General features: G+C 37.6%; 1 protein-coding gene across 1 annotated transcript in view; it reads left to right on the top strand.

Moving 5' to 3' along the window:
* The window catches only part of LOC139741649 (palmitoyltransferase ZDHHC3-like), a 75,399-nt gene that overhangs the window by 41,047 nt on the left and 19,433 nt on the right, over positions 1–14,919 (top strand). The window contains exons 4-5 of the mRNA XM_071652229.1: positions 10,849–10,994; positions 12,945–13,020. Of these exons, the coding sequence (XP_071508330.1) occupies positions 10,849–10,994; positions 12,945–13,020 (222 nt within the window). The remainder of the gene's footprint in view (positions 1–10,848; positions 10,995–12,944; positions 13,021–14,919) is intronic.

Here is a 14,919-nt window from a genome sequence, read left to right as displayed (position 1 = left end):
TGTGTGTGAGAAAGTATAAAAGATTCAAACATTGGGGTATATCTTGATGCCTTTACTATTTCAAGTTATTTCAAGCAATGAAAGGTTTTCATGACAACTGAGCATCTGAGTATTGAGTATTAGTGAGTGTTGCCATTACTGAGGCATTGATGCACTGACTATCATGTGATTGCTACATGATTGCATCACAGCGAGATCAATCACATGGGATCTCATCTTTCTATATTGCATAACCACAATGGCTACAGTAGGTCATGTCATCACTGGCCATTAAATGATGATGATTTTTTTTTTCCTCATAGACTGGCAAGGAAAATAGTGAAATCTAATGTGCATAAACAACAGGAGCAGGATATTCCCATGTCTGTATAGGGATACAAAGTTCTACCACTAGTCAAGAAAGTTGTGTGATTCTTTGTTGCATTCTATGTGCAGGAGAACATTGTTCCAGATATGGTCAGTACTATTTGTTGTACAATAAAAAACAGTATATTTTCAGAGATATCAATTAATTTGCTATGTTATCAAACAACTGATGTAAATTATCATATCATCAAATGGTATTTTGCAGGAGACTTTCCTCCATTTCCAGAACCATCCTGATGGGATTAATTTGTTATGCATTTCCTTAACCTTACATTACCTTACCATTGTAACTTTACTCTTCACGGAAGTGCTGCAAGATAAAATATGTCAATAAGAATGCATGGCTGCCTTGAAAACAGCAGCAGCAGCAACAACAGCAACATCAACAACATCAACAACGTCCACAACAACATAAAAGTCAGCGGTATTAGCACAGCTGAAATTTGCAAGAGTTAAGTCCATAATGGTTCCAGTGGCGGAAAACAGAATCCATACATTTGCAAGGTTTGTTGTTGTGCAGTGACACTGTGAAAATTAGTTGTTAGTGCTAAAAAAACCCAGGTAATTACTCATTCACTTTAGATTGTGGGGTTTATGTTTGTTTGTATTTGTGTGTGCTAATGTACTGTGTATACCACATATTTTTTCATCTGGCTTGTCAACTGGAATGTAATGAGGTGAATTAACTGACATAAAAGATTAGCATGTCTGTTCCTTTTAAATAATGGATACATTTGTACTCTTGTATGTCAAGTTTGCTTAAAGCATCTGCATCTTCAGAACACAAAACATAAATTGACATTTGAATGCATGCACCAGTATAACTAGGATAATCTTCTTGTACCTTATATCAAGATGTTCTTCTAGTGTAAGAAGCTATACTTTGTTTGTCTTCTTAGAACTTGCAATGGTGGAAAATGTTTCCCCCACCCAGCAGCCTAATTAGTTTGTGCCATGCTAGTCAGGGATTGTAGTAGATCAGATACAGGCTAATCAATCAGTCAGAGAATACAGCATCCTGTTTGAGGAGACGTCAGGAAAGCAAGATTCTCAGATTTAGAGAAGAAAGTATACAGCATATCAATGAAGCGGAGGAGGAAAATAAACAAGGCTTTTATCTTATCCCATATGGAGTCTAGTGGACTGAATGGAGCACACACTGGGAAACTTTGCAGAGCTGTAAAGATGAATGCCTTGTATTATATTTGCATTGTTGAAAAAGTCCTGTAAGCATGTATTGTTTACAATATCTCAGTTTTGCGTGTCATGTTCTGGCTTAAATGATAGATGTTTTCATGACTTTACATCCAGCAATTATGGTCATGGTACAAACTTTTACTGCTTTTGTTCAGAAAAAAAGAGAAACCATCCATGCATTTGAAGTATTACAGAATCTGTAACTTCTTTCACTTGTTCAGTGACAAACTCTGATTTTATTGCTGATATCAAAATCAACATTTAAACATCTCTATAAAAGCTATTAAATGTTGCTTACAAGTGTCTGTGCAGGATTCATACTACAAACCAAGTTTGGATTCAAACTTGTCATTGTATATTCCTTATTGCGTGTAATTAACACCGTTTGTTTTCAGCAGTAAAAGTTCATATATGGGTGAATAATTCATATATGTGTACTATCTTTCTTCAGGAAATCAAAGATTGTAGGTTTTTACGGGCATGAACTTGGGACTCATGAGATGATGATACTAGGGTAATTGGCTTGTTGGCGCACATTGCATCAAGTAAAAGATGAAAAGAGCAAACCGTTGCTTTCGTTGTGGGGAAAAAAAAGGTGTTGCGATGACAAGAACTGTGTTGATGTTGGAGACCTAGGTTTGTTCCCCCAGCCTGACCATCAAAATGTTGTGCCATCCAGTTTCCATACTGCATGCTGGTCAGTCAAGTTAGTTTGTTCTTCACATCTTGTTTTTACATATATATATGTAGGCTGAATTAAGACTAGTGTAGCCAGCAGGATAAAGTCAATTAACGTATATATTTGGGCGTCTCCAGAGGAAAGAGCGAATGGAGAGAGCAAAAAAACTCACACGCACTTGTTAAGTACTCAATATCAAGTTCATCTGAAGTGATGCGATATTGATGAGGTATCCACTTGAGGGGCTTTGAGGCAAAAGCAGATTCCCCGAGGGCCGGGGAAGGGTTTGGGGATGGGAGAAAAAAAGAGGTGAATTCCATCACTCACCCTGTTCACTGCTGAGAGCATTTTGTTGTACCGCAATGGCACTCATGCAGAAGTGAAGTGTGACAATGATACTTGGTGTCCAAACAAGGAGATCACTTAGTGTTGATTGTTTTGTTATTGACCAGCAGGATTTCACCATGCTGTCATTACCCTTGTGTCAATGTCAGGTCCATTGCTGTGCAGGAGATGGGAATTAGAGATGCTAAAGCAGCTTAGCTGTGTGCAGTGAAGGAGATATCTCTTGTGCATCGCTTCTCCCTGAACAATTTGAACAGATTTTAGATCGCAATGGGACTTGATGAAAATGCACCGTTCACACTTTTCAGTCACTGCACGTAGCAGATCACGCGATTAGTTAAATTTCTAGGTCAAGTTTTACTGTGAGTGGAGAGTACTGGGCCAGAATTGGGAACTGAAGTGTTCTGTGGAGATAAGAGAAACCATCGATGTGTAGTGAAGAGAACTTAGAGTGGGAGAAAAAAAAAGATATATTTATTGACAGATGTGTTGGTGTAGTTATCACCAGAACGAATGTCAGCCTTGCTCTATTGGAATACAATTTCTATATATGTGTTTTTTTTTGTTTCTGTTTGTTTTCAAAGAAAAGCCTAATTTTGATAATTTGAAATGCCCAGAGGATTACTTTAAGATATGTTTGACTTGTGACTCACCCCCTATTCTCTGTAGAAAACACAGCTGACATTCCTTTTGTTCCATCGAAAAGTTTGCATGTGTCCAACAGTGCTAGAAATCATTGAAATGCACAAATCTTAGAATGTATTAATGCATTCTATGTCATTGCACTGACTTAGACCTACCAGATTAAATTGTAATCATGAAATGCAGGAAGAGGTTTAAAGCCGTTTCTTCCCTCGTACATAGATCTCTTTCTTGAAGCAGTACATTCATCTCCCCAGATTTTAAAACAACATATATCATGGCTTGCTGAGGAGCGTTTGCTGGTTTGCCTCTTTAATTACCTCTACCAAGGGAGGAGGTTATGTTTTCATTACTGTTTGTTTGTCCATGTTGAAAATAACTCAAAAAGTTGTGAATGGATTTAGATGAAACTTGCAGGAAAGGTTGAGAATGACACGAGGAACAGATGATTGAATTTGGGTAGAGATGCAGAAACTTTTATGGATTTTATGAAGGATTTCCAATATTTTGGCAGGTAGGGTAGATGAACTTACTTGGGAGTTCAAGCTGCACATTTTTGAGGTTTTCATATACCATATGCGCCCCAAAGTGCGTGCTCTAGTTTCTGCTAGAGCAAGGCGTGGTACGCAGCTGAGGGTTGATGACGTAACAAAAGGCTTCTCTGTTGGGAATTCGGGCAACTTTTAGCATGCATATGTATGGGTGGAAATCACTGATCTCTATGGAGGAACATCATCATTGGTGGGAATGAGCTGCTTGGCAGAGGTCTGTGCTCTCAGAGTGATTCTCTGGTTCCTTTTGTCACCTGTCTCAGAATCAAGCCTTACAGCTTTAATCTGTGGGAAGCAAAAAAATATTCATTCAAGAATAAGTGTATCTAAAACACTTCAATTTGGAGTGCTTGCATGCTTGAAGTGTGTGTTTTGCTATCTTGAAAAATACATGGCTGTGTGTGAATTGCAATGAGATAAAGAGAGACTATCTAAGGAAGCTGGGATTCCTTCATGTGTGAGGTATGATAGTGCTCATCTCATTAGAGGAGAAAACAAATTTCAAACTACAAAGAATATGGTGTGCAGAAGTGAGTTACAAAGTATTTTTTCAGACTTGAATTACTTCTAAGTATAGAGAGAGACTGACTGTTGAGAATTTTTTCACATTGTTTGCATACTTGGCACTCGTTCGTGGTTAATTTTCTATATCAACAATGTGTAAACTGCATTCATGTTTATATGACCTGGATGATTCAAGTACTTCAGAAATTTTTGATGGAGAGACACAGAGTACTTCTGATGAAAGTAAAAAGCCAGTCTTATTCTTGGTATGGCTTAACTTGGTTCTCAGCCAGCCGCAGGCAGAAAGGCTTGATTGGAGTTGGTATCATGGGAGAAGGGTGATACTGGATTAGTTGAACTCAATGATGTGACCATTTGGAGGATAGTGAGAATCCTTGACAGAAAGTTTGTTTGTGAGAAGTCAATGAAATATTGATGGAATGCAATATATACAAGATGGCCGACTTCCTCCTCACCTCCCTGAGTTCTCTTGAGACTCCAAGGTTAGCTAGCTCATCAGTAGACTCGAGACTGGTGGACAATCTTCCTTCGTACCTCCCTCAAGTCTCTTGAGACTCCAAGGTTAGCTGGCTCATCAGTAGACAGGAGACTGATAGTCAATCTTTTCTTCTACACCACTCTCCTCTCACTTAGAGATGAGTCTACCATATTGTGAGGGGGTTGAGCAAATCATCATGTTTTTTATCATTGCAACTGATTGGCGCATTGCCCTTAATCGACGCAGATATTAAAGCATTGATTAATCAGTGTTTCAATAGTAGCCATGATTTAAAAAAAAAATAAGGGTATACACCCTCCCCCCTCAAAAAAAGAAAAAAATGGTCACAAAAAATCCATTTATTTGCTTATCATGATTGTTACTTATAAATATAAATAGGTGACTGTGCCTCAGCCGTCTGTTTGGTGTAAAGCTCTGAATCTCTGCATGTGTTTCAAACTGTAGTTTGATCTTGGGCTCAAGGTGTTATCAGTGTGCTTTATAGAGTGAGTAGAGAGACTAGAGAACCATGAATCAATTTTTACTGGCAGCTTACTTGATCACTGGCAATAAACACAGTAAACATGTTGTCATGCATACTTGTAACAAATAGTTTGAGCACTCAGCAAGCATTCGCACACTTAGCAAGAAGTGTAGCTTGCTGTACATACAGTAATAACAAGCGGCCTGTGTTCAGGCACTTGGCAAACATTTGTACACATGGCAAGAGATGGCTAGCCACGCATAAGTGATGGTTTCATCTTTGACAATCCAAAAAGAAAGACTTGCAAATGTCAGAAATATGATTAAAACAATGGATTTCGGGGAAAGTTTGTCACTGTTTTATAAAACAATGATGTACATGTCTTTTCATGCATCAGAAGGAATAGTGTGCATGCGGTAACTATGGAATTTAGCCTAAGCCCACTTGGCTTTGCCTCGTGAGTTGAGCATTCCTTGTAGTTACCTTATGCACACAATTACTACTGACGCATAAACCTGTGCATCATTTGTATAAATCTATAATTTTATCAACCTTTCGTGCTAAGATGTAATTCTCTGTGTGTATACTTTCAAATAACACCTCACATGCTGCAGAACATTGCATTTTACTCATTAAATCTTACCAAAACTTATTACCAGGATGACCTTCTGCGGATGTAAACTATGTTTCTGTGCACAAAATTAGCTGCTGCTGTGTATCAAGCGAGCTCCCCATTATGAGGGGTTTTTTTTTGGGGGGGGGGAGGGGGGTAAAATAAGAAGTGTATACACCTGTATTCTTTTTCTCTGGCCCCTTCCTTTAGGTCTTCACTGATTTTGATAATTGATGCGTAGGGATCCTCTTGTTAACATTTTATTCTCTGAAACAAAACAGTGTATTTAGGCTGCATTTCTACCCAATCATAAGCATTGAGAAACATGCTCAAAGTTCACCCAAATCTGTATTTTTTAAAATTTTGTGTAAGACGGATGTGATTTCATTCTTTAGACTATCCAGTATTTCTTCAGACGTGTTCATCTTGAGAATATCTTTTATGATACAATGTCTTTTGACTGGACTAAATTGAATAAGGATAAGTATCTTGAAATATCTGTCAGAGCTAAGATCCCACACAATCACAGTGTGTGGTTGAAGAAGGCTATTTCGACTACAAGGTGTCTTGAATGCCTGCAGTACACATTATGAAAAATCACAGGACTGGAGGCATTGAAATGAGGCATAGGAAATAATCACTGCTTGATTTGGTGACTCACTGACCTACTCACTAATCATTACTCAGTCATTCATTCATACAAATATGCTGGTCCCTGCTCAAATTAATAACACATTATTCCCAGGTTTGGTAATTACATCGTATACAATCTAGCCATAATTTGCACAGTTGAGAATAATACATACCGTACATGTATATGATGTGTGCATGAAATAAAACATTTTGTGGTCTTAACATTTACTTTTGTGTCATGATTTCAGATGGCTCTTGTAACATGAGTGATGCTCAGTTTTAATTTACTAAAATCAATCAGTTTGGCATCATGCTGCAATGATACAGTAATCAGTGACAGATTTAATCTCTACCAAATCTGGAAGTCACTATACTGTAAGTCATCTTGTACACTGTAAGTCACTACACTGTGTTAGAGTCAGCTTCACTGTAAGTCACTATACTGCAGTAAAGTCACAACACTGTAAGTCATCTACACTGTAAGTCACTACACTGTAAGTCACTACACTGTAAGTCATGTACACTGTAAGTCACTACACTGCAAGTCACTACACTGTAAGTCATCTACATTGTAAGTCATCTACACTGTAAGTCACTTCACTGCAAGTCACTACACTGTAAGTCCACACTGTAAGTCACTACACTGTAAGTCATCTACACTGTAAGTCATCTACACTGTAAGTCACTACACTGTAAGTCATCTACACTGCAAGTCACTACACTGTAGGTCATCTATACTGTAAGTCACTACACTGTAAGTCATCTGCACTGTAAGTCATCTACACTAAGTCATCTACACTGTAAGTCACTACACTGTAAGTCATCTACACTGTAAGTCATCTACACTGTAAGTCATCTGCACTGTAAGTCATCTACACTGTAAGTCACTACACTGTAAGTCATCTACACTGTAAGTCATCTACACTGTAAGTCATCTGCACTGTAAGTCATCTACACTGTAAGTCACTACACTGCAAGTCACTACACTGTAAGTCATCTACACTGTAAGTCATCTGCACTGTAAGTCATCTACACTGTATTAAAGTCACTACACTGTCAGTCATCTACACTGTAAGTCACTACACTGTAAGTCATCTACACTGTATGTCATCTACACTGTAAGTCATCATCACTGTAAGTCACTATACTGCAATTCACTACACTGTAAGTCACTACACTGTAAGTCATTTACACTGTAAGTCACTACACTGCAAGTCACTACAATGTAAGTCATGTACACTGCAAGTCACTACAATGTAAGTCATCTGCACTGTAAGTCATCTACACTATTAAAGCCACTACACTGTAAGTCATCTACACTGTAAGTCATTATCACACACTGTAAGTCATTTACACTGTAAGCCACTACACTATAAAGTCATCTACACTGTAAGTCACTATACTGCGAGTCACTACACTGTAAGTCACAACACTAAGTCATCTACATCTACGTACACTGTTAATAAAGCCAAATACACTGTAAGTCATTACGCTATAATTCATTTACACTATAATTCATTTACACTGTAAGTCATCTACACTGTCCATAAAGTCATCTACACTGTAGGTCACTACACTGTAAGTCACTACACTGTAAGTCATCTACATTGTAAGTCACTACACTGTAAGTCATTTACACTGTAAGTCATCTATACTGTAAGTCACTACACAGTAAGTCATCTGCACTGTAAGTCACTACACTGTAAGTCATCTACACTGTAAGTCATCTACACTGTAAGTCATCTACACTGTAAGTCATCTACACTGTAAGTCACTACACTGTAAGTCATCTACACTGTAAGTCATCTACACTGGTAGTCACTACACTGTAAGTCATCTAATGTAGATGTGAAGTCACTGTACTCATACACTGTACTTCCATTATGTCATATAATGTTTGATATTATAAACTTACTTCATACCTTTACTTAATGTCTGATTAGAAAGGTGTACATGTGTGGGTGTGCACAGACATACACACGCACACACACACACACACTTTGTGATCATTATGTATATGAAGAAAGATACATTTTTTTTTGTACAAACAAAATAAAAGAGCAGTAATATCGAGAACTTACAACATGTGCTCAACGCCCTGATTAGTAAGAGAATGAAATGATGTTGTAGGTTTTATGTTTGTTACGATGAGAAATCCTTAAAGAGGAGTAACTTTACTGACAGCCCCCTGAAAGTGATATTTGGTGACACACACTGTTCCCAGTCTTGGAGTGGCTCATATGTTTCTCATATCAAGATTGTAGAGATCATGAGTGAACATAAGCAGTGAGCTCTTGATCAACCAACAAATGAAGAGAAAATATCTCTGTTTATCAGTTTGAATAACAGAGATAACTTGCAGTTTGATTTTATCAAAATATAAATTATGGAGGCAGTATGACATGCTGTTAGTTTTCAAGTAGCATAGCACTGTAGAGTCAAGATACTTTACAAAAAATTCTATTCTGTTTTTGAAAAAAAAAAATTCAGATAGAGTGCACCAACCTTAGAAGTTTTATTCATGAATACATGAACTCTTTGTACTTTGGATGTTGACCAACGATGGAAACAGTCTTTGTAGATTCTCTCATCCACTTTCCATAAAATCACATCCAAAGATTGCATCGGAATGGTACTTTCCATAATAAAGGTCATATGAAATGGAAAACTAAGGAAAATGATGTCAGACTTGCAAATAGTTTGTGTTGATCATGTTTGGATATATCTTTGAGAAGCACTTGGGTTTCTTTGGTGAGGGTATAGAGGATTTAGCTTGGCCTTTTTAAGTAGGATCTGTTTAGGCGTGACTCTCAAGCAGTGAGGATACAGAATGAGAAGGGGATGAGGTGGGGCGGGGTAGCGGTCAGGGTGAGATTCTAGACTGACTTCAGGAGGATAATGAAGAGCGATACCTGATACAGACATTGCCTTTATAATCATTGCCCTGTCATTTCACTATACGTGGGCACATATAATAGCTGTCACTGCTGTTGTTGTTTTTGGTGTAGTGATAGTATTGTTTATGAGTAAGGAAAGGGATAGAAGGAAAAGTCAAGCTAGAGAGTTTCTCATTATACACAGGTACAGAGTAACCTGGAGAGGCAGTCATTAGGAATATATTGGGAGAAAAAAGATGGGGAAATGGCTGTGACTCCAAGCAAAGTAACTTTGCTTTCTACAACTGAGAATACAAACTCATGCACATATAGATATTTTTCTTTACCCAGAACTGTTGATAGTGAATGTGCCCTTCACTCTATGTAGCAGTGGTCTTTTTGTTTTTTGCTTAAAGAATTTGGTAAGGAGTTGCCTCTAATTCACACGCTACCAACTGAAAGAACAAACAAACCAAGGTATTAGAAAACAGATGTTAACCTCTCTTTTTTTTTTCATCTCTCATTTATGCGCTCATCTAGTTTATACTTATTATAGGGGAGATTAAAGGGACAGTTCAAATATATTAAAATATGTCTTGTCAGTGAGATGAACTCAGTCTCTCCCTGTCTGTCCTCACCTTACCCTGTCTCTTTCCTAACCTCATCAGATCACATGTACTCCTAACCCCCCACAAAAAAAGAAAAAAGAAAAGACTGACTCCCAAGTTGGAAAAAGGTCAGAGTTGAAGTAAAAGTGTAACAAAGTTCTTTGAACATTGACATTTCCTGCATTGTGTATGAGGATGAGAGAACAACCCATAAAAAGTTCAGCCCTTGCACATGGATACGATAGATTGTATGGGAGAGAGCCAGTCTTGTGAGTTAGTTACTGTTGATTGTTTGTGAAAGAAACCCAGATTTAGGTTGCTGCCATCTAACCTGATACCAGCTGTTGTCTGTTGGAGGACCTGCCTCAAGAAGAGGATGGCTTCGGATTTCATTCTTCTCACATGACTTCCAGAGAGAAGTAGATGAGACGTCTACAGCAAGAAAACTACTTTGGCATTTTATGATTTGTCAAACATTTTCTATATGAGTTTGTCAGTACTTCTTAGATGTAAGGTCAAGTGCCAGCTCAAGCGATTTATACACAGAGGCGGATCCAGGAATTGCGTAAAGGGGAGGCGCCTTTACAAAATAAAAGGGGGGCGCACGCCCCCCTTTTTTCTGTTTATTTTCGTTTTAACAAAAAAGGAATAGGGGGCGTGTGCCCGGTGCGCCGCCTCTGGATCCTAATACAAGTTGGTGTCTTACTGCAAAGTATGTTTCCCTGTAAGTTACTTAATATTTATCTACTTGTATGCCTTATCCCACAGCATCAAAGGTTTTTTTTTTGTTTTCTTCTTAGCCAACAGGTGAATACAATCCTCACCCAATAAACTTTGTTCTATTTTCACAGGGTGCCGTTCCCCTAGGCAATGCAACCAAAGAACAACTAAACAATCTGGGGTTAAAGGTCGGCCAGGTGGTGTACCGTTGTCCAAAGTGCATCAGTATTAAACCAGAGAGGGCACACCATTGTAGCATTTGTCAACGATGCATCAAGTAAGATATCTGTGCTTTCTACATGAAAGATATGAGTATGTAAACTCAGAAGGCCTGCAGTAAACAGTAATTGAGCCATAACTTTGTTGAAATTCGTAATAAGGCTATCTTACTGTCCCATGTTTTATCTTACTCTACCATACTCTGTGGTTCTATTCATGATATGATATGTGCTCATAGTGTGTCTCCCATTTTTTCTTTTTCAAATTCTGATGCAGCCTATTTCATTCTACTGTTGTGTGGATGATAGTCACCCTCTGTTGTTGAAAGTTTTGTGCACTGAAATATACATTAAAATTTATATTGTGCAAATATTTGCAAAATTATCGATTTCATCCATCTAGCAGATATCCTTACAAGAGCAATGAAGATTACAAGAGATATTTAAGCCACTTTGTGGTTTGTCTTTGAAGGTATATCCTACAGTGAAAACTGCAATCGAAATTACTTTGGGTACAGCAGTTCATAATGTTATGTAAGACATATTTCAAGAAGTCTGTATGGAAAATTCACTGCCTTTTTACCTTCTATTCACTCATTACGTTATTTTCTAGTTGAGTAAACATTTCTCATAATGGTAATTTGACTTTGAAATTAGAGGACACTAAAAGCTATTTTCATAATCACTGTTATATGTGTAATTTTGTAAATGATAACTGTAAGATATTGTCTTGTCTTCATTCAAAAAGCCCTTCAGTGTTAATCTCTATGAAATTAATTTGTTTTTTTCATAGTATTGCACATAGCCTTGTATAAGATTAAAGTCTCATGGACATGCAAGAAATTAATTCAGATTGAAGCATGACCCATTTATGCTATTCAAATTCTGATGCCAAACTTTCATTCTCTTCTGTGTCTACCAGTGTCTTCTCACCATCTAACATCTTTAAAATAGCCCATATCGTCGCTGGGGTGACAAAACCTTGTATCTGCAATTTTGGTGAAAATGAAGTAAACTTTTTTTGATTAATGATCAAATAATTGGTTAAGTGGTGTCCTGTCCAAATCCTAAGTGTCTTAACGCAAAAATGAAGCCACCACGGCATTTCCAAGGAAAGGCTATCCCATTCGCTGTAGTGCTTTGGCCGCCATGTTTTTTGGCTCCCCTGAACATTTGACATTTTGTAGATACGAGGTCTTGTCGCCCCAGCGACGATATACACATCAGACTACATGTCGGATTAAAAGCTTGGCATTTCTTTCCAAGTGTTCTTATCTGGTTTCTGGATTGGATTATTGGCACACATACTATTAAGGCAATTCATTATTAATTGAAGTGTGTATAAAGCGATATTGCAATATTTGTTTTAGATACATATGTGCATTAATTTCCATTCATAATTTCCCTTGATCAAATATTTCATTTTGACTTTTTGTACTTTTCTAAAGATCAATTTTTGGCAAGAATGTGGCATGTCATTCAGTGATGCTGAAAAACAAAGAATCTGAAAAGATGTGATGCACTTTAATAGGAAGTTCCACTATATTGAACATCAATGGCAGGACAGATGCAAACTCATGTCACACAGATAATTTCATTTTGTTATCATGGATGAAATAAGTTTGTAATGTAACAAGAAGGCTATTCAGTGAAATGTTCTTTTTGTTCCAGTTTTGTCCAACAAGAAGATAAGACTTGTATAATGTAGAAAAAAATGATTGAATTTACGTCAATGTACATGTGATCAACAAATGTGTTAATGATCTTAACTGCAGTACCATCCCATTATGTACCAACAATCAACCTGAGTGTATGCTAGCATGTGTGTGTTCCTCCTTTGTCAGGCTTCTTCATTACTATAAGTGAATCAAAGGATTGCAAAATATCCTTCCCAATTGACAACTGGGCCATATGTGAATCTTGTTTTTAAAGGTATCTTCTGACCTGTAAGTAATTTTAATGTATTTGTGTCTTGTTCCTTCCTTTTTTCCTCTCGCTATGGCGACTAGGAAAATGGACCACCACTGTCCATGGGTGAATAATTGTGTTGGAGAGTCAAATCAAAAATACTTTGTTCTATTTACGGTAAGTACATATTGACTTTTCCTAAAGTTGTGTTTGTTTTTGTTTTTGTTACACACCTCTGTCCGTAGGCTTACATGTATATCTAACCTGTTTCATCATTATTTCCACTGTTTGTATGTCATTATTACTGTTAATCATGGGATTTTGTTTGATGAGCAAGATAATGAGAGAGTGATTGAACATTATAATTATTTCATTAATTTTCAAAGTGAGAAACTGAAACATGTTATGTATGAATGAAAATGAGTGCAGTAAGCTTCATTTCTCTGGAGTCGAGTAAAATTGTGCCACACCACAGATAATTTTTCTCTTCTTGGGCAGAGGGAACAGACTTGACTGCACTGAGGGAATCATGATTAGTTTCAGATTGCATCCTGTCGTCCAGTCATTTACATATAGAAGAGAGAATCAAATTGTTGCCATGGAGAGATGGGGCTGGAGTGAAAGAGACTGGTAGAGACTCAGCAGCAGGTTGTAACCAGGCTGAGCAATTGCTTCTAGTTAGCTTTCTACCCCACTCAATTGCTCCCTAATAGAACTAAAAGCATGTGTGTTGACATTTTTCCTCTGAGTGCCGAAGCAGAGGATTGGATGTGTGCTGGTTCAAATGACTTATCATGGCACAGATTTAGGCTGACTGTCTGTGCATGGTGTGTGTGGTCAATATACCCTCTGGTCACTACAGAGTGGTAGTCTATTTGATGTCGAATTGATAGTCAATTTTTGGAAGACCCTCTTCTGATGAAATATTTTATTTAGTTTGCAGTTACATGTGTGTGTCTGTAAACATGTGTGTGTGTGTATGTGCGTATGTGCAGAGCTTGAGAGGAAAGTGCATGATAGGGGTAACAAGTTGAAATAAGGTTGAAAGCTTTGTTGAAAGAGATGTCAATTTGAAAGTAAATGCCAACAGATGTTCAGAGAGAGCTTGGTGGCTACAGTTTCCTTCCTTTGCTCTCATCTTGATAAAAAGAGAATATGCACTATCATGGCATGCTTGTTTAGGGGTTTAGAAAATGCACACTTTACTAAGAAGTTCATCTCACTTGAAAGAGAACAGAGGTTGAATTGTTTATGACTGGTTGCAGAGATGTACACATTGATCCACTAAAATCCCTATGCTGCCACTTTAAGTGCCGTCTCCATGTGGCTAATCTGTTGCTGCAAGTTTTTGTGAATATGTTTAGAAATATTTGATTTATCTTATTTGAGGTGTGTAGTATCATGTGTGTTAGTATTAGACTAGCTTAGAGGAAAGCATGTTGTTGGAGCACAAGAGAATGAAATGCAGTGAAACATAATGGTCTGCCAAAAAATGACACAGCTTCATCCATGCAGTCTTACCTGTCAGGAGAGTTCTTCTAGCCACGATATCATACTTAATATGAACCATACCAGGCAGCATAATGTAGGAAGATGATGGGGAGAATAGAGATAGGATAAGGTGTCATGATGATTAAATCGAAGTAAACATGTCAAAGTACTAGAGACAATGTTTGCAATCATAAAGACACATATGTAATCAATAAATTAAAGTTGGAAGAATTTATTTCATGGAACAGTGGAGGGGAACTTTAAACGGGAAGGCCAAATTTCACACAATGAGAGCACAAAATGTGGGCATCATGTCAATTACTCCTAGAATGATGATTAGAGAAGACTGATACGAGAGGAGAAAGAGACAAGATGGAAATATAAACGAGAGAAGAGAAGGAGAAGTCTTCCAGCTGGAAAAAAAATGAGATGTATTAATAGGACAAGAGGCATAACGTCGCTTGGGCAACAAGAACCGGTTTGAACAAAATTGTCAAATGTTTAGGAGAGCAAAAACAGAACAAAAGAAAAGTTACAGCCAAAGCACTTTATCAAATGGGATAGCCTTTCCCTCGACATGCTGTG

The sequence above is a fragment of the Diadema antillarum genome, unplaced genomic scaffold, assembly GCF_040938485.1.
Source record: "Diadema antillarum isolate AM-2024a unplaced genomic scaffold, OU_Dant_1.0 seq00000942_RagTag, whole genome shotgun sequence".
NCBI classification, from domain to species: Eukaryota; Metazoa; Echinodermata; class Echinoidea; order Diadematoida; family Diadematidae; genus Diadema; species Diadema antillarum.
This window is presented reverse-complemented; position numbering and strand designations above follow the sequence as displayed.